Genomic DNA, 21,145 nt, shown 5'->3' with positions numbered 1-21,145 from the left:
TAAACAACTGTATTTTTCTCCATCTGAGCCGAGTTTTTCACTTAAAAATATTATTTAATAAAAACTGATTCATGAGCTTACGTTCTTACTTATACACAGTGTAGCATCAGATCCAATTTAGTACTGGTGAGAAGCGTAGGAGGGAGGGAGGGGGGGGGGGGGCGGTTGTAAAAATCCCAGAGGGAGACCAAGATACGAATACAGTAAGGAGATTAAGAAGGATGTAGGTTGCAGTAGTTATTGGGAGATGAAGAGGTTCGCACGGGATAGAGTAGCATGGAGAGCTGTATCAAACCAATCGGTATGAAGACCACAACTCTGTTATTGTAAAACTTAACTATTTTCCACTTTCAGATATTTAATCTCGTATATGGAAGAACAATAAACGGAAAAAATACCTAGTTGTCAAATAATTTTTTTGGCGGATGACGATGCCATCAAAATTTTCCTCCAGAAAATGTTGACGATGTTGTGATGTGATTTGTGTGACATGACGGTCCACTGATGACCTGTGTGAATTTCCACCGTTTGGAATACTTTGTGGAATGTTTCACGCATGTGATATGATGTGATGGCAGGTGTGAACTGCCTTTAATTTGTGCTACTGACTTGAGAAAGGTTTTGCTGTACTTGCTCTTTGTTGCAGACAAGCCCTGTCGAGAACCAATTTTGAGAGCAGGTTTTTCACGGAACAAAACACTGGTATTTAGTGCCCAGAAGTGTGTGACAAATGTGATTGTAATTACCTGTACTTCATATGCTTATTTCCAATGTGATTTTCATTATTGCTGCATCTATAGGAGTCCACAAGAGGGAACACTTACCTCCCTCCCTGAAATGTGGAGTGCAGAGTTGTAATTCATATATTGAGTGAATAAACATCAATCGTCTGGAATATAATAAATTCTTAGTGTCACCTGGAAAATTCAGATCTTATTGTATAATGTCTCAAACCTAAACAACTCATTTATGTAAAAATGGCAATTTTAGAGTCTGCCCAACTCACCTGCCCCCTCTGAAATATTTCTTCTGACACCCATGAGCATATAGCTGAAGATAAAATAGAGACAGTTAAACAAATAAAACTCCATCCAGTATTCTGGATTAAATGTTTACCTTTGACTTTTCATTACTTCTGCCATGAGTGTTGTATACTGATGTCTTGATGCGTATTTGATCCACTTTGTGTGTGTGTGTGTGTGTGTGTGTGTTTAATTAAATTTTGGCGTTCTACTGATGTATAATGGTACATTTTTATGGTAAAGAAGTACTACCCACAACATCCAACTAACCATTTTGCTCTTTTAGGTGCTGTGTCATCATAATAGAAGGACATGATGGATGAAAGTAAGCAGGCATCGGATAAAGGTAAGCAGGTACATTGATCTCCTTGCAGCAGCAGGATTCATTAGTGTAAAGCACAATGTCAGCATAGTAGGTGTTTGCATATTGATACATTTAATTTACATTAGGTTACTGGTACTTGAAGATGATTTGAGTTTGTGATCATCCATACTAAGTACAAGCACAGAAAACATGATGTTATTTGAAACCTACAGGAAAAACTATTTTAGCAAGTGTTTACCTGATAAAGACGAGATTAACCTCCACTGCTTATCTGCTTTGCTGAAATAGGACACTCACATGCAATGTGGATGGCAAAATTGAAAAATAGTCTTGATGTACATTTAATCTCAATATAGCAGTCATTTACTATTCATCTGTTTTTTGTTGTTTTTTTTAACACTGAATTATATAACCAAGAACATTTATATTTAGTGAGACCAGTTGAGGAACTACTTGATTCAGAAGTAGCAACTCAGTCACAAAAACTGACAGTGGCTGAGATAGTGGTGTACTGACCACATGCTCCTCCAGATCTGCATCCAGTGACGTCTATGAGCAGAGGATGACATGGCAATATGTCGGTACCATTAGGCCTTCAAGACCTCTTTGGACAGTGTTTAGATATCTTTGAAAACTCTTCACAATTGTATTGTTGGTTAATATTTTGTTGACAAATCTTTACATTCTCTACTCCTCTAAAGTGGTCTGTGCTCTGCAGGAAGCTCCATAACATACTTGTTGTGACATAAAGGCATCTAAGGGGAAATTTGTATGATGTAGCTGTTTTGGACATTGAAATAATTCAACAGCTACACTTGAAAATTTGATGGGCAAAGTTGTTTGTGAGGTGTACAGAAGCGTTACACAATACAGAAACATTTGATAAACTCAGTCATGGTTGGAGCAGCGGTATAAGAAACAAAAGGAGTGCACTTTTTTTTTTTTTGTGAGTGGCTGGGTATGGTGTTCAGAAGGCGTAATAAGGCAGTGGAAAACGTCACTGATAGAATTAGGAAAATGAATGTGCAGGCATACGAATTCTCACAGAATAAGTAGATGAAGAAACTGATACTGCAAGAGTTTGAGCAGCAGGGACTTGGTTTCGTTTTTTGAAGGCTTTAGCATCAGAAATGTCACGGGGTATGTGTACAGGGGCACCAAAAGGTCTGCACACAGGGGGCAAACTGGGCTTATAGGTGGAGGAAATCAATAGGTCAGTGGGAAGAGGGGTCAGAAATATGTTTGCATCAAATGTAAAGTGTTTTAACTGTGGCTGAATGGGGCATGTGGAAAGGCAGTGGTACCATCCACAGAGAAGTGTTGGTTGGGGGTAACAGGGGTTACCAGCAATTTATTGGGAATGGTAGTGGAGGAGGTGTATGTAGGTCATCGAGAGGGATACAGGGGCAATAGTAGAGGTGATTTGGGAGGTAGGAAGAGTCTGTTGTACTTAGGAGAGAACCCCAAGGCTGCTGACAGGAGTTCCTTGTGAAAATAAATTCTGTGAAAATGAATGTAGAGACAGAACATGCCATAGTGGGTGCAAAAAATGGTAGATAATATAAAGTGTTATTGAACAAAGGGGAGCATGTGTCAGTGGCATTAAGGGGGAACTCACCACAGCACAAGTTGTGTGGAGTAGGCGATAATGATGTACAACCGTTGGGATAAGTAATGATGAATTTTTCGTTTGCAACTACCGAGTTTAGACAGTGTGTGGAGGTGGTGTCTCATGTACGCGAAGGCTACAGCACAATCTTGGGATTAGACTTTCTGCATTAACATCATGCCATAATTGAGCATCAGTCATATGAAGGGCTTATTTCAATAGTGAAATGAAAATGTCGTGTGGCTAGGGCCTCCCGTCGGGTAGACCGTTTGCCTGGTGCAGGTCTTTTGAGCTGATGCCACTTCAGCGACCTGCATGTCGATGGGGATGAAATGATTATTAGTAGTACAACACAACACCCAGTCCCTGAGCGGAGAAAATCTCCGACCCATCCGGGAATTGAACCCGGGTCCGTAGGATTGACATTCTGTCACGCTGACCACTCAGCTACCGAGGCTGGACATTGCAATAGTGGTACAAGTACATTACCTCCCATTTTATGCCTATAATGCTTCTGAAATTAGTGATTCCAAACAAACAGAAAGAAAGGTTCATATGTAGCAAGAAGCCTTATGCTTGAATATTTCTGGTATCTCAACCACAGATTTTTCAGCACTCATTTAACTTTAGGACTCTGTATCTCAAAATGAACAACAGTGGGCTTGTACCAGTAGTGAAATAAGCTCTTCATGTATATTGGAACTTAGTGGGAGGACATTCCAGCTAGGGGACACTGTTGTCAGTGATGATTTGCCACAAGGAGCATCTGGTATACGAGACATTCCAATTAAACCATGAGCAATGACGTTAAGGATTTATTCACAAGATTGTGTATCAGGAGGTATTGTAAAGTCTCTGTGGGTGAGTGTGGAGCCTGACTTACCAGTTAATGTGTTATGTATACTGGAACTCCTAAAAGATAATGAAGTATTGGATACAGCTTCTTGTTTAGTAAAGCAGGTGTCGTACATGTACAGGAGAGGGAAGAAGCAAGGTATTATCTGTGAATAGAGATAATTTTGACACCAAGAAATTGAAGTTATTGAAAGGAGGCCATGCTGAGGATTCTGGACGAGGAAGATTGTCGCACAGAGAGTATAGTCCACAGAACTGCATTTTGTGAAACATGAAGCATTTGAAGGGAATTGAGAGGATGCAAATGGAACATCTGCTACTGGAGTGTCAAGACCTTATTTTTTCTGCAAGGACCCTTGCCTGCTACACCAATTGCACAGCACAGGAATCCGGTAGGAAACAAAGCCCCAGTTTACTAAAGACCATATTGAGCAACAGGATCACTGAAACCAGTGTTTACAAATCAACAGTTGGCGACAGGGTAATAGAGGAGAGTAGTAGTCCCTGGGAGGGGGTGCAGGAGCTGTGAATTGCAATCATGCCCAAAAAGTCTGTGGATGGATCTAGGAAATATCGCTTTAGTTGTGATTACCACTACTTCAATTGTAAGATGTGACAGACAGTTTCTCAGTTCCAAACATCATGGAGATGGTAGATGTTCTAGGACAATGCCGATGCTTCTCGAAAATGGACTGAGAAGAGTGGATGCCTTTTGGGTTGAAGAACTCGGTGACAACATTCCAGTAGTGAATCTTGATGACAGAATCGTCTTTTCAAGTGATATGGAAGAGCATAGACAACGTGTGAGGGACGTGTTCAAGAGGCTAGGAGCAGCCTGTTTGTTATTAAGGATGTTGTGAGGACTGATCCGAGGTTAGTGAAAACAATATAAGATTTTCCAACACCAAAAACACCCATGGAATTGTAACATGTTCTCTCTCTCGCAGATTATCGTAGGAAATCTATGAGAGGATTTGCTGATGCAGTATAACCTCTTACACGGTTGTTAAAGAAGGTTGTTATGGCTGGGAGAATGCCACAAGTATTTGGTGAATTCAGGAAAATATTAATGTTGAGTCTGGCACTGATGTTTCCATTTTTTCAAACGGAGTTTATATTGTCCTGTGATGCATCAAATCATGCTCTTGGGTGTGTTTTAAGTGGTCAGCAACATTCTGTTGCTTTTGCATTGGGACAGTTGAACAGAGAGCAGAGGAAGTGATCCACAATTGAGAAGAAATGCGTAGCATGGTGTATGGAGTAATATATTTTTGGAATTACCTATATGGTAGAGAATTCACAGTAGTCCTGGACCATGCTCTTTTGATCTACTTACTAGGTTTGAAGGGTGCATCTGGTATATTGATGAGGCGGGCTGTAAAACTTAATGAATTTGGGTACAAAGTAATCCACAAACCTGGGAAGAAACATGGAAATTCAGATGGGTTGAACAAAAAGATGGCAGTGATACAAACACTTGCTCTGGACTTTTAGGAATGGCAGGTTGCACAGAGCAGCGATGAAGAATGTACGCAGTACTGCAAGCAGCAGCAGTTTAGTGCGTGTGATCGTTAGTTGTACAGAAAGACAGATTTAGGTCCATGGATGGTTGTGCCAGCAGTGCTCAAAGAAGATGTGTTACATGAGATGCATTATCGTATGTTTTCAAGGTCATTGGGGTATCAGAGCAGTGAATCATAGAATGGGGGAGATATACTGGTGGTGGTGTAGAAAGGGTGAAGTGGATCAAATGTTAGTAGCTTTGGATCAGTATGTTAGAAGCTGTGTAGAGTGTGTGCAGTGAGCAGATCTGAGTCAGAAACCGGTGGTGTTACAGAGGCTCCCAGAAGCAACGAACCATTCAGTTTCATTGGGGGGATGTATTAGAATCATTCAGCTGTACACCAATAGGTAATCGTTTTGTGCCGACAATAATAGATAATTTTCCTCGTAACGTAGAGAAGGTGCCAACACTGAACCAACAGGCAGACACAGTCACACAAGCATTGGTGAACAGGTGGATATTGAACTTTGAGGTACCAGTGCAATAATTACAGATCAGGTGACATACTTCATGTCAGACCTGATGAAAAAGTTGCTATGGTTACTTAGAGTGAAAAAATTAAGAACAAGTCCATTTAATCCTCAGGCTAGTGGAAGGACAGAATGGCTTCAGATGATTGGGAAAATGCTGGGTTATTACATGAATGCACACTTTCTGGATTGGGATGTATATTATGCTTTGTTGTGAATCCCTACAACTCCAGGCAGGAACAGTGAGTCAATCCAAGAATTTGCAAGAAAAGTGAAGGAAGTGTGGAGAAGGGTCCAGTGGTCAAATACAGAGGCATTGGAAAAACAAGAAGGTGCAGTGAAGTGAGTGGGAACAGTAACACAGTACAGAGGAGGGCAGTGGATGATGATGTTATTCAGTCCGTAGGCTCCAAAGGAAAAAATATTTGTAACACAGTCCCAGGACCCAACCGTGTAATAGACATTACTTCAGCAGTAAATGTTAAACTACAAATGCCTACAAGGTCAACAGTTGTTCGTGTTGGGCGTTTTTAACCATTTAAAAGAGTGTGCCAGAAAATATACCTCAGGAAATGGGAATGAAAATAAGGAAGGAGCCAGGGAAGAAAAAATCAAGGGATGGATGACGAGAGGAGAAGGTTCAGATACCTCATGTCTGATGTGCATTGAGATCTAAGAAGTAATGGTTCTGTATTATGTTCGGAGATTCTTATTTTGTTTTCTTTTATTTATAGTCTATGGTTGACATTGTTTTAGTTATGATTCTGTTGTAGTTATGATTGCGTTTTAGTTATGATTTATGTATGGTATACAGAAACTGCAAAAGGTGGGAATTTAAGGAGATGGGACCTGGATAAACTGACTAAACCAGAGGTTGTACAGAGTTTCAGGAAGAGCATAAGGGGACAATTGTCACAAAGGGGGGAAAGAAATACAGTGGAAGAAGAATGGGTAACTCTGAGAGATGAAGTAGTGAAGGCAGCAGAGGATCAAGTAGGTAAAAAGACGACAGCTAGTAGAAATCCTTGGGTAAGAGAAGAAATATTGAATTTAATTGATGAAAGGAGAAAATATAAAAGTAAATGAAGCAGGCAAAAAGGAATACAAACATCTCAAAAATGAGATCAACAGGAAGTGCAAAATGGCTAAGCAGGGATGGCTAGATGACAAATGTAAGGCTGTAGAGGCTTATCTCACTAGGGGTAAGATAGATACTGCCTACAGGAAAATTAAAGAGACCTTTGGAGAAAAGAGAACTGCCTGTACAAATATCAAGAGCTCAGATGAAAATCCATTTGTAAGGAAATAAGGGAAAGCAGAATGGTGGAAGGAGTATATAGAGGGTCCATACAAGAGAGGTGCACTTGAGGACAATATTTTAGAAATGCAAGAGGATGAAGATGAAATGGGAGATATGATACTGCGTGAAGAATTTGACAGAGCACTGAAAGAGCTGTGTCAAAACAAGGCCCCAGGAGAAGACAACATTCCATTAGAACTACTGACGGCCTTGGGAGAGCCAGCTCTGACAAAACTCTACCATCTGGTGTGCAAGATGTATGAGACAGACGAAATACCCTCAGGCTTCAAGAAGAATAAGATAATTCCAATCCCAAAGAAAGCAGGTGTTGACAGATGTGAAAATTACAGACTTTCAATTTCATAATTCACAGCTGCAAAATACTAACGCAAATTCTGTACAGGTGAATGGAAAAACTTACCTCGGGGAAGATCAGTTTGGATTCTGTAGAAATATTGGAACACGTGAGGCAATACTAGAAGAAAGAATAAGGATAGGCAAACTTACGTTTCTAGCATTTGTAGCCTTAGAGGTAGTTTTTGACAATGTTGACTGGAATACTCTCTTTCAAATTCTAAAGGTGGCAGGGGTAAAATACAGGGATCGAAAGGCAATTTACAATTTGTGCAGAAACCAGATGACAGTTATAAGGGTCGAGGGGCATGAAAGGGAAGCAGTGGTTCAGAAGGGAGTGAGACAGGGCTGTAGCCTATTCAATCTGGATATTGAGCAAGCAGTAAAAGAAACAAAAGAAAACTTCGGAGTAGGTATTAAAATCCATGGAGAAGAAATAAAAACTTTGAGGTTCGCTGATGACATTGTAATAGACAGCTAAGGGCTTCAATTCTGTCAGAGACAGCAAAGGACATGGAAGAGCAGTTGAACAGATTGGACAGTGCATTGAAAAGAGGATATAAGATGAACATCAACAAAAGCAAAATGAGGATAATGGAATGTAGTCGAATGAAGTCGGGTGATGCTGAGGGAATTAGATTAGGAAATGAGACACTTTAAGTTGTAAAGGAGTTTTGCTATTTGGGGAACAAAATAAATGAGGATGGTTGAAGTAGAGAGGATATAAAATGTAGACTGGCAATAGCAAGAAAAGCATTCCTGAAGAAGGGAAATTTGTTAACATCGAGTATAGATTTAAGTGTCAGGAAGTCGTTTCTGAAAGTATTTGTATGGAGTGTTGCCATGTATGGAAGTGAAACATGGAGAATAAATAGTTTGGACAAGAAGAGAATAGCTTTCGAAATGTGGTGCTACAGAAGAATGCTGAAGATTAGATGGGTAGATCACATAACTAACGAGGAGGTATTGAATAGAATTGGGGAGAAGAGGAGTTTGTGGCACAACTTGACAAGAAGAAAGGACCAGTTGATAGAACATGTTCTGAGGCATCAAGGGATCACAAATTTAACGTTGCAGGGCAGCGTGGAGGTTAAAAATTGTAGAGGGAGACCAAGAGATTAGTACACTAAGCAGATTCAGAAGGATGTCGGTTGCAGTAAGTACTGGGAGATGAAGGAACTTTCACAGGATAGAGTAGCATGGAGAGCTGCATCAAACCAGTCTCAGGACTGAAAACCTCAACAACAACAATGCAGAAACATGTTCTGTCAGTGGACTTGTGAGGGTATGGCATGTGAGACTGGTCCCTCCCGTCAGGTTGCCAAATGGTGAAAGGCCAGAGGAGAAGAGTGCTTTTGTTGGCAGAGCTGTACCCTTTTGCGAGAGGTGGAACGGGGGCCCTGCAGGACTATCACTGGATGGAGCAGTTGCATTTTTCAGGCAACAGGAGTAGTATTGACCAGCCATAGTTGGTTGCTGAGTTTAGTGTTTAATGTTTTGGGAACTATGGAACGAGGAAAGGAAGCTTTGAAGAGGTTTTCACAGGGGTGCAACAGTTAACAATTGGTAATGAGATGCTTATAGAATTTGCCTAGAATCACAGGCAGTTACTCACAGCACATGCATGTTTGACAGAGGAGATACAGGAGGTAATTAGTGCAGTGCCAGCTGTTGGCTTGCTGCGTGGGTCTAGAAGGGTAAAAATGAAATGGATTGATGTGGATGTTAGAATACAACAAACCTTGTTTGGGACAGCAGGCACAAGTGACATGAGCAGATTGAATGAAAGTGCAGGAGTCGCGAAAGAGGTGGCTTAGACAAATAAGTGTTACAGCACTGTGGCGCTCGACACACATCGTGAATCCGGAGGGAGCGGTGCTAAACAATACGTGCGTGCTGCAGGAGCGTACCGAGGAGGTTATGGAGTATGCTAGAGCCGTGGCTAGTACTTTGAATCAAGATCTAGAAACTGTATATGCAGGAATCCTGTTACTGGATGCGACGAAAGCACTGACAATCCCTAGGTGATAGCATTTGAGATGCAAGGGTTGAGCTGACAAATGTACAGCAAGCCGTGCACCAGTAATCATGGGCAGTTGCTGTCCCTAGAGCAGTATTTGAAAGGATTCAGGAAGATACAGGAAGAGTTACTGTCAGAACTGGAGCTAGAATTTGCCTTCCTGCTGTCGTAGTGCAACAGTGGAAGTGACATCAGATAATGCAGAACTGTATGTGTCAGTGAGGATACCAGTGGGGGACAAGCATTTGATACGTAAAGGTTACACAGTGCACACGTATCTGGTGGGGATGGTGGCGGTTGGTGTGGCTGTGCAAGTGAGAGAAGAAGGGGTGTGGCAGAAGACAAGGATTGACATGTGATGCTGACTGAGGGTGAGCTCCAGCATTGTCAGAGCGGGGTGCATCTACATACATACTCCGCAACCCACCATACGCTGCGTGGCGGAGGGTACCTCGTACCACAACTAGCATCTTCTCTTCCTGTTCCACTCCCAAACAGAATAAGAGAAAAATAACTGCCTATATGCCTCTGTACAAGCCCTAATCTCTCTTACCATATCTTTGTGGTCTTTCCGCAAAATGTAAGTTGGCGGCAGTAGAATTGTACTGCAGTCAGCCTCAAATGCTGGTTCTCTAAATTTCCTCAGTAGCGATTCACGAAAAGAACGCCTCCTTTCCTCTAGAGACTCTCACCCGAGTTCTTGAAGCATTTCCATAACACTCGGGTGATGATCAAACCTACCAGTAACAAATCTAACAGCCCATCTCTGAATTGCTTCTATGTCCTCCCTCAATCCGACTTGATAGGGATCTCGAACGCTCGAGCAGTACTCAAGAGTAGGTTGTGTTAGTGTTTTATAAGCGTCTCCTTTACAGATGAACCACATCTTCCCAAAATTCTACCAATGAACTGAAGACGACTATCCACCTTCCCCACAACTGCCATTACATGCTTGTCCCACTTCATATCGCTCTGCAATGTTTCAATGTTATGCCCAAATATTTAATCGATGTGACTGTGTCAAGTATGGAGTATTCAAACATTACGGGATTCTTTTTCCTATTCACCTGCATTAATTTACATTTATCTATATTTAGAGTTAGCTGCCATTCTTTACACCAGTCACAAATCCTGTCCAAGTCATCTTGTATCCTCCTACAGTCACTCAACGATGACACCTTCCTGTACACCACAGCATCATCAGCAATCAGCCACACATTGCTATCCACCCTATCCAAAAGATCATTTATGTAGATAGAAAACAACAGCAGACGTACCACACTTCCCTGGGGCACTCCAGATGATACCCTCACCTACGATGAACACTCACCATCGAGGACAATGTAGTGGTGGATTTATTCAGAGGTGGAATGGAGGAATGTCCTTGTCAGAAAGAGGTGATCATGTCTAAACTGTATTTTAAGAGATCAGGTTTACACTGGATAATACTCTGTGTACAACCATGTATAGCAGTGGTAGCAAATTGCTATGAACAATGGGTATGGGAGCAAAACGCTTAGAGTTACATTGTAGTGGATTATTGGTCAATGGGACTAAGTGTTATATAATGGTACTTTCCTTCCATTTGCCAGCTGCGATGATGAGAGTGATTGTTAAAAAAGCTGCTAAGGAAGGGCGAGTCACGGCAGATCAGTTGCTACAGCATGTAATCCAGTATTGAGATGGCAGATATCAAGGAACCATGACTGTAAATGTCACTATTCCTACTGCCATAGTGTCTGATTTTGCTTGGCTTAGCCTCTGTGTATCTGATGACGAGGTATTCAGAGGTCTAATTCAGGAACAATCTGAATTCTTGTAGATCGGAGTCCCCAAGTGAGGGTGAAGAGTAGTTTGTTAATCTCGTATCTAGTAAACAGGAATAACCGGTCTAGTGATAAATGTATGTGTCTGTGTGTGTATATTAAACGGGTAGAGTTAGCTTAGGAGAAGAGTGGTCAAAGTAAGAACCAAGGGGCAGGTGTTCTCCATAGGGGAGGGCAGTGTAGTGCCACGGTCCACTCTTTGGACAAAAAATTATATGTCTTTAATAAGAGCAAGGAGAAGTAGCACAGAAGCTGCCTTAGAACATTTCTTTAACAGCAGCTGCCTGGTAGTCATCAATAAATAAATCTGAGTTTTAACCCTTTGCACTCCGTAAGGCAGACTCAGGGTGGCTCCGCGCGCTCTAATTTAAATCGCCGCCACCCGGGCGGCAGTGCACCGCAGAGATTTGCGCGGATCTCTTTGTGGAAACCATGTGGCCGCTGGCCAATAATTGGGGTATAAATTAAAACAAAATGTGTGCTTTCATTCATATATTTACGTAAGCTTTTACAGTACAAAACTTTCCATTGTGTGGTATTTTTTTGAAGCATTCTTCAGGGTGGAGAGTAATACACAGTTTCACGGCTGACACCTTTCTTTTTTCTGTCTGAGCACACTGCACAATCCTTATGATTGTTGCCAGGAAGCTTGTTGATAATGTGCAACTTTCCATTCAAGCGTTCCTCGTCATCAGAAGTTGAACGACGTCCTCTTTCTGTCCTCGAGTTCTTTCTTGGGCAACTAATCCTCTTATAACACTTTTTACGGAATGCTATGTGAGACGGTATTGTCAAGTTGTTTTTCTCACAGTGGTTCCTATATAGTAAATACCTGTTTACAAGTCCTACTTCCAACAGCCAGAAGTATAGTTTTCGCCACCACTTGAGACTTTTCATTACAAAAACGTAACTGGAAATAAAATAGTCAGATCCAGCAACTCACCCATCTTTGAAGTATAATCAATAATCACATTTTGTTTCTTTATTTCTTCCCTTCCCTTTCTGTTTCTCCTTTCTATAAGTGACACTGAGTTACTGGCTTTTGTAGAAAGCATGAGAACTGTTCGTTTATCTTGCCATGCCCGAACCATCATTTTATTGTTTCAAAGGCAATTTATTTCATGCTTCCTTAGACATAGAGCTCCTTTCTTGATTGCAGCTGAAAGGTTTTTGCGATTGGCCTGAATCGTTCCTGTGAGATGCATGTTCTGTTTCAACAGCTCATCAGCTTATGTAACACTTGTATAAAAACGGTTAGTGTACAAATGATACCCTGATTGCCCTGTAGCATTTCTGATATTAGCAAGCAGCTGAAGAACTATTCTCTCAGAAAAATTCAAGTGTGGACAAATCAGTGACTCAGTTGTTACATTGCCAAAATAGGGTATCAAACTGCAGATATAACCATTTGATGAATCCGAAATTACATAAACTCTGAGTCCCGATTTTGTTGATTTTTGAGGATTGTACATTTTGAATAATACACGATCCTTGACCGATACTGTAGATTCATCAGCAGCCAAATACTGATAAGGTCGATGAATTTCGAGAAACCTGCCAGACAAGTAATTCAGTACATTTGTCACTTTACTCAGACGTGACTGAACCTGACTGTTGACATGTGTAGCACTCTTCGGATTAGGAAAATGAAGTGCCCAGAAAATTTGCATAAATCGTCGGCGACTAAAACAGTCTGGAAAGAAGTTGGATGATTGTGTTATTCTCTTGAAAAAAAAAAAAAAAGGTCCTGCAAGTTCTTACACTTTTGTAATGCCATATTCAGTAGCACACCATGGAAGCGTTTCATTTCTTCCATGGTAACATTTCTCCAGTCCCACCATGCAGAATGTTTTGGGAGTGGTGTCACTTTACGTATTTTTGCTGTAGCATATGTATTCGTTTCATCAGCTATTTGTTGAAATAGGTTATCTGTAAAAATTAATTGAAAGAATCCAACGGGCGATGATGGAACAGAACTACTTTCTGTTATAAAACCACACTTTGATTCGTCAAAAGGAAAATCTGTGAGGTCAGTGTCAGTGTCGCTCCACATTCACCACGAATCCTCTGCTGAATCACTAGTAACATGCACATTGTCACTGTTTTCTTCTCACTCGAATTGTTTTGAAATGAATCACTATCATAATCAAAATCATTGTCACTCTCGTTTTCACTTAGAGATTGCTCTAAAAGATTTAAAATCTCTTCCTCAGAAAGGACTGTACGTGAAGATCTAGCCATTTCGAGCGCGTGGACTTGAACGTAATAATTACAATCTTTGACTTAACACAGCTGCTACTGTTCGACACCGAGTTAACACTAGTTCTTCTAGATGACAGCACACAGCAGCAATAATGCCTAGTAGACTCAAAATACGTCTGAGAGCTTCGAAAAGTCGTGTCGAATGAGGCTCGACATCGGAGCGGAAAACAAATTTCGCGATGTCGAGTGGCACTCAACATTGGAGTGGAAAGGGTTAAGGAAGGGAGCACTTATTGCCAGAAACCAGCGGCACCACCATGACACCTGAGTGATGTCAGGAAGTGAGATGACCATTCTGTGTGTGCTGTCTGCACTGAGTCTTTCTCGGGACTTGGTGCCACAGGCCACCAATCTCAGATCCACCACTGACACCAGCGGGGCTCGGCACCGCAGTGTCAGCTGCTGGCCGACGCCTGCCCAAAGGTCACAAGTTAGACCCCGCACACAGCAGTCTCCTCTTGCCGCCACTGCGGCTTCCTGTGGAGCCGAGTAACTGTTTGCTGAGTGGAACGGCATCGTACAACAGTGCACAGCACTGGTGATGTCATCGGCAGTGGCCCCCGGAGGCACTGGTTCAACAGCTTCAAGTGGAAGCTGCCACCCCTTAATCAGTCCCAGCCAGGGACAATGAGGAGAAGCATGTCTGCCTCACTGTGTCACGTACTGAAGTCAATAAAAGTCATTTGTTGCCATTGACAGCCTCCAGTGTGCACAGTGTGCTTCACAACTATACGTGAAGATTAAGCTACAAAGAGGACTGATTAAGCAGTTAAACCTGTAGCTTAATTTTAATTTCCTTAATTAATCCCAGATAAGTGATCAGCTTGACTGCTTACATCAAGTTAACTATCCCCCCTGTAACAAAAATTATATAAATCCAACTGTAGCATTTAGGAAAATTACCCTGTACAAATTCCCTTGCACAAAACTAATACCAATTATTACTGTTGCATATGAGGGCTGGAACTTGAATAGTGTCAACTATTTATTCACAACCGATACAAAAGTGTTACAGGTTTGCACCCGTTACTGCCCTTAAAAGTTGTCACCAGCACTGTGTAGAACCCGTTGGAAGCGATGTGGAAGGCATAGTATACCGTTAGCACAGCCTGTTCTATTTTAATGGTGCCAATCGAGTGCTCTAAAGTTATGGTGATTCTCGTGTATGACTGTGATGGTGTTATCCTAACACATTACGTTCCTCCATGGCAGACCATCAATGCACAGTATTACTGTTCGTTTTTGGAGCAGCACCTACGACCAGCTTTCCGAAAGAAGCGGCGACACTTTCTGCGCAACCCACCCATCATTTTGCATGGCCACATACAATGCAAGCTGTGGCTGCTCTGTTCGGTCGATGGGACTGGTAAGTACTGTACCATCCACCATACTCCCTGGATTTAAGTCCTTGTGACTTTGATTTGATTCTGAAGATGAAGGAACCACTTCATGGCATTCGCTTCAGAACTGTTCCAGAGATTCGACAGGCAGCAGACCGCTCCATTCGCACTATCAGCAGAACAGGCTCTGCTAATGGTATACTACACCTTCTACATTGCTGCCAACGGGTTCTGCACAACACTGGTGACTACTTTGAAGGACAGTAACAGGTGCAAACATGTAACTCTGTTGTAGTTGTTGTGAATAAATAGTTGCACTATTTAAGTTCCATCCCTCGTATATATGGTGTTTATTCTTTTGGATATTATTATTACCACCCAGTAGAGAATCCTACAATCCGTCACCAGATTTTGTTGTAGAATAAATCAAATCTACAAAACCCATTATAAAGTAGACTATGTAGTGTATTTATGGAAGGGCATGTACCAAATACATCAAGTATAGAGCTTTGCGTAAAGATGAGCTTGAGAACAGATATTGCTCAAGCAGTCAAAACATCACCACACTAGCTACTTTAATTCATAAGTTCTCCTTCGACAGACACAATCATTAATTTAGAATAATACTCTTAACCAAAAAGTTGTTAGGAGAGTGACATCATTTAACTAAAGCAAGTCTCACATAGTGGAAGACTTAGCAAATGTTCAATTTCCTTCAGTATTTCAGCTATTGTGCTAACCATTTCTGGTGGACTCCCCTGTCTGAGCAAATACCAACCAGAAGACCGCATTTAATACTAATAAAGGTGGCAAAGAAAGGAATCCACACAAGTACTTACACTTTTAGTATTATTTGATTCTTATTCAGAACTGAAAAAAACCCTCTCTGATGCTACTTCTAATGTCACCATTGTGTCTGTTTTAGTACCCATATCCTTATATATTTTCTTAAACTTCTTTCCCTGACCTCCATTCTCGAATTCAGTGTTTCCAGAAACTTGTCGTTACCAACTTGTTGTCCTCCTTGACTAACACCTGTCTTGTATTCCGGGACACATTATCTATTACTTCAAGTTTATCATTTTGGATAAAATGGTTGAGCACACTGAATAACACAAACCAATTTATTTTGTTTTGTTTTGATATCAACTGCTGCTGTCAACTGCTATACCTTTTACATGTCATCTGCTTGACTGTGCATGTTTACATGTGTTCTGCTCCATGTTGGTTGGCTGCCATACTCCAGGATGTGATGTCAGGTGAGCTCATGCACCGCTTGGCTCTCTGTGACCGGACTCCTTAATGGTGGCGTGCACTTGAAACCAATGATCCAATAATTGATAGTTTCTTTGAAAATTTGTTACAATGTGTACTGTGACTTATCCACTGTTCATGACAATTGTAATCTACATCAACATCTATTTGATTACTCTGCAGTTCACTATAAAGTGCCTGGCAGAGGGTTCAATCAACACCTTCACGCTGTCTCTCTACCGTTCCACTCTCGAATGGCATGCGGGAAAAACGAGCAATTAAATTTTTCTGTGCGAGCCTTGATTTCTCTTATTTTATCGTGATGATCGTTTCTCCCTTTGTAGGTGGCTGCCAACAGAATCGGAGGAGTAAACAATTTCATGAGAAGATCCCATTGCAACAAAAAACGCCTTTTTTAAAACGATTGCCACTCAAATTCACATATCATGTCTGTGGCACTGTCTCCCTTATGTCCTGATAATACAAAACAAGCTTCCCTTCTTTGAACTTTTTCAAAGTCGTCAGTCAGTCCCACCTGATGTGGATCCCACACTGCACAGCAATACTCCTGAATTGGGGAACAAGTGTGGTGTAAGCAGTCTCTTTAGTAGACCTGTTGCACCTTTTAAGTGTTCTGCCAATGAATCGCTGTCTTTGGTTTGCTATACCCGCAACATTATCTATGTGATCATTCCAATTTAGGTTATTTGTAATTGTAACCCCTAAGTATTTAGTTGAATTTACAGCCTTCATGTTTGTGTGACTTATCACTTATAGAAATTTAGTGGATATCTTTTAGTACTCATGTGAATAACTTCACACTTTTCTTTATTCAGGTCAACTGCCACTTTTCACACCATACAGATATCTTATCTAAATCATTTTGCAATTACTTTTAGTCATCTGATGACTTTACAAGATGGTAAATGACATCATCTGCAAACAATCTAAGAGGGCTACTCAGATTGTCTCCTATACTAGCATTCTATTTCTTCTCCAGATAAGTGTGTGTGACCTATGTTCAGAAGTGTGGTGATACTTCTGTAGAGTTGTATATGATTTCTGTCTTATAAAGATAATGGTATGCACAAATGTATTTTGAGTCAAATGAATTTATTTGATGTGAATATGTCTATCTCCTCTCCACCTCAGTTTGTATGTACAACTCATTCATATGTTTCACATTTTAGGTGGAGTCAAGGAACTTAATAATGAAGAACACAGTCAGCAAGACGCAAATTTTAAACAAATGCATGAGGAAATACTTGAAGCGATGACGTCAATGATATCAAAGTTAGAGCGTACACGTGATAAATCTCAAGAGCTAGCAAACATGAAAAGTTTGTATGCTGTCATTACTTCTTCTAAGAAAAAGTAAGTATAATTATGCTGACAGTGTTGATTATTTCAACACAACTTTCATGATGGAGCAGTATCTGTGTTTTTATTTTACTTCTCACTGTTTGTGTTTTATCGACATTGTTTAGTTCAAAATCAACACTTTCAATCTCTGCCAGATTGCTGTCAGGGCAGTATTAATTCAAATTAAACTAAATATTAGTGAGATTATAGTTCTACTGAATGACTTTAAAAATGTAGGACTATGACAAATTGTTCTGAGTGAGGGGGGGGGGGGGGAGGCAAAGATTGTCCTTTGCTTCATAAAACATATGCAAAAACGCCCACTCACATAATTTTTAAATTACAAGTGTAGGTGTATAGTCGTTCTTTATGCATAACAACAAAAGGTCCTGTCACACCAAAAAGAAAAAAATTTCCTAATAGTTATTATGTCAGTCATTGTTGTAAGCTTCATCTTCCCCCCCCCCCCCCCTCCCCAAATTTGAGGAGTCCTTTAATTTTTGAAACATAGAGTGTAATAATTCTAAAAATATTGAATTTCATGAAATCTGGGGATAAGATTGTACACTGAGATTAATATATGTTGTTATTACTATAGAACAGCAGTTGACCTTTTTTGTGCTATGAATTAATTTGATTTTAATGTTCATTTGTAGGCTAAAGCTTGAGACACTAATGCAATTTAATAAAATTTTGAAGAGTCTGAGGGAAAAGATTGACAAGGTATTTGTATTGAATTTGTTTTCCTTTCTTGTGAACTATTAACAACTGATAAACTATATAACTCATTTGTTCTCTAGGTTACAGATATACAGGAATATTCCAGTGCAGGAGCAGAGCAAGGAAACATTACTATTGGTGGTGAATTAGCCAAAATTCCAACTAGGAAAGAGAAGAGGTAAGTTTGTAACCCAGTTGATTCAGACTATAAGTAACTCTCCTTGTTGCTTTGGTAAATTGCCGATCCCTTCTATTTTATTTATTCGTGGTGTTTTCTTGCCTGCTGTCTTTAATCGAATTGTTTAAAATGAGGAACTGAATAAAGTGTGTGTATCATACATTTCAGTGGAAACATCTTCATACTCTGTGGGTGAGAAGAATATCCCTGTGTGTGGCCAAGTTGAGTAACTTTAAGCCTGTGTTATCTGTTTTTGAACTGAGAGATTTTTTGAGTTGGCTACCACTGAAATTTTGTGTACAGAGTAGCAGTAAGTGGAAGGAAAAAGAGATACCAGAATACATTGCTGCTTTTAAGACTGCTACATCATGAGGTTGGCATGCAACAAATGTTAAATTGGCACAAAGTGTACAGCATGTTTTGGTATATAAATAATTTTTATTTCCATGCTCCTGTACAGTGTATATGGGAGCAGTTCCATTCACATTCTGTACGTAAGGTAATATTATGTTGTGCATTTATTGTTCACAAACTATTGATAGTTATTTGTTTGGCATCATGGCTTGTAGTGTCTTGGAAGGCAGAGAGCAAGAGCCATTGCTGATAATGGCAATGTCTGCTAATGGTTGAAGAAAGCTTAGCAAAAGTGTCATTCTGTTCTGAGATTCCTCATGGAAATGATTATACAGTGGTCATTTGGAAAGTAAAGAACATTTTGTTTTGACATGAGATTGTGTCCCCGTACCACCACTGTGAGCTGTGTGAAAGTGGGAGGAGAGAGAACAGCTTGGATTGAACAGAAGAATGGCTTGAGGCAGGGAAGTGCACTTTCATCATTATTCTTCATTGTTGTGATCGATGATAAAATGAGTACAGTAGCACAAGTAACTGGTGAAGGAAAGGTGAAAGCTAAGGTGTTTGCAGATGATCTGATGATTTGGAGGAATAAGGAGGAGGAAGTAGAGGAGCAGTTGGACATATGGTAACAGTCAGTACAAGAATATGGGATGAAATTTAGTAGAAGAGTGAAGGAGAGAGGAATAGCAATTGATGGGGAACAATTGAGGAAAGTGGAGAGTTTCAAGTACCTAGGAAGCCTGATATATGAAGATGGAAAAAACGACAGAGATAACGAGCGGGGGAGAAAGTGGAAACATTTTGAAAGAGTATCAGAAGCCTGATATGTAGCAAGGATGTACCCCAAATCAGTAAAAAGCTTATATACCGGTCATACTATGTCCCAACCCTGACATATGCATCCGAAACCTGGGTTATGAAAGGAAGAGAGAAAAGCAAAGTACAAGCTAGTGAGATGAAATCCTTGAGGAACAGTATTGGAGTGACAAAGATAGACACGTTAAGAAATGAGAGGATGAGAGAGTTAATGAAGGTTCAACGATTACTAGAGGAGATACACCAAGGCTGAGATGGTATGCGCATGTTAAGCAAATTTGAGAAAGGATACCCAGGAGGATACAAGAGATGAAACGGGAAGGAAAGAGACCAAGAGGAAGGCTTGGAGACATATGAAACATGTGCACGAATAATGCTGTATGGCACATTTTGCGTTGTTGGGAAATTGACAAAAACTGTTAGTTCCAGAGAATTAATAAGATATAATAATGTAATAGCAGATATGTATTGTCTGTGCATACAGACTGTGAAAAATACTAATTTCTGATTTTTAAAATTGCGCTGAGTAAAGATTTTTTGAAAGTAAGTAAGTTTTAAAATGGAATAACGCTGTATGGCAATGGATATACACCATTATTCCAGATCAGCCAGTGCTCTGCTGTAATCATAAGGTGTCTGAATACAAAAATAGTAAGTAAGAGATTTAAAACAAGATACTATATAATATTTATTGTAAACTGAATTGCTTGGTCTTAAAAAAAGTAATACAGCATTAGTTTATCAAGTTTAGGCTCAAAACTAGTACATTATAGTCAGTTGTCACACTGCAGGTTTTCATTAAACTGCCTGTATTTTGGTTTCATATATTGGGTCATGTCCAGTAGATCCCTTTTCTTCTCCTTATGAACTTTCCGTGTCCCGTTATAGAGAAACCGGAATTCAGAAGGCAATGGACAATTTTTTACTTGATGTTCACAAACATGTTTTACAATAGAGTGTCTTTCCCATGGGCGAAGCACATTGTAGGTATGGCGCATGCTTAAACCACGAGGATCATCACTACACAGCTTCAATCAAAGTACATTGGTAATTTTCAAAGCAGGCAGCTTCTTCAAAAGCAACTTGATGGATCCTATGTCCTTGAAGTCTTCCATCATCATCTCGTAAATGGTCAGTTTTGAAGGATCAAAAAAGGCCTCAGCAATGACATGCTTCCATTCTGAAGGAATCATAACTTTTGACACTTTCTTTCTTTTTTCGATGACTGCAAAATCCTTGGAAACTGTGACCCGAACATAATAACTTCTGATGTATTTCTGTAAAGTACCTGCAGCTGATCAGATAGAAATAAAGCATTAAAACTCTCCAGTTGTTGTTCTGCCCTACACAACGGTCAGACCAATCAACCAGTTTTCATTCCATACCTTCTTCAAGAGTATCATAATTGTGCATCACAAATTTAAGCTGACAGGCTGAACCTCTCCTTGCGGTGGATTCATCCCACAAATTTACGGTGATGTTTCCAGTCGCAATGTCATGAATCGTGAAAT

At 40.3% G+C, this 21,145-nt stretch overlaps 1 protein-coding gene across 1 annotated transcript in view; it reads left to right on the top strand.

Moving 5' to 3' along the window:
• Nucleotides 1–1,337: 1,337 nt before the first annotated feature.
• Nucleotides 1,338–21,145, top strand: part of LOC126291440 (uncharacterized) — a 137,550-nt gene continuing 117,742 nt past the window's right edge. Inside the window, exons 1-4 of the mRNA XM_049984954.1 lie at nucleotides 1,338–1,368; nucleotides 17,392–17,575; nucleotides 18,220–18,286; nucleotides 18,364–18,461. Of these exons, the coding sequence (XP_049840911.1) occupies nucleotides 1,338–1,368; nucleotides 17,392–17,575; nucleotides 18,220–18,286; nucleotides 18,364–18,461 (380 nt within the window). The remainder of the gene's footprint in view (nucleotides 1,369–17,391; nucleotides 17,576–18,219; nucleotides 18,287–18,363; nucleotides 18,462–21,145) is intronic.

The sequence above is a fragment of the Schistocerca gregaria genome, chromosome 9, assembly GCF_023897955.1.
Source record: "Schistocerca gregaria isolate iqSchGreg1 chromosome 9, iqSchGreg1.2, whole genome shotgun sequence".
Taxonomy (NCBI): Eukaryota; Metazoa; Arthropoda; class Insecta; order Orthoptera; family Acrididae; genus Schistocerca; species Schistocerca gregaria.
The sequence above is the reverse complement of the archived record's forward strand: the minus strand, read 5'-3'. Positions and strand labels throughout refer to the sequence as shown.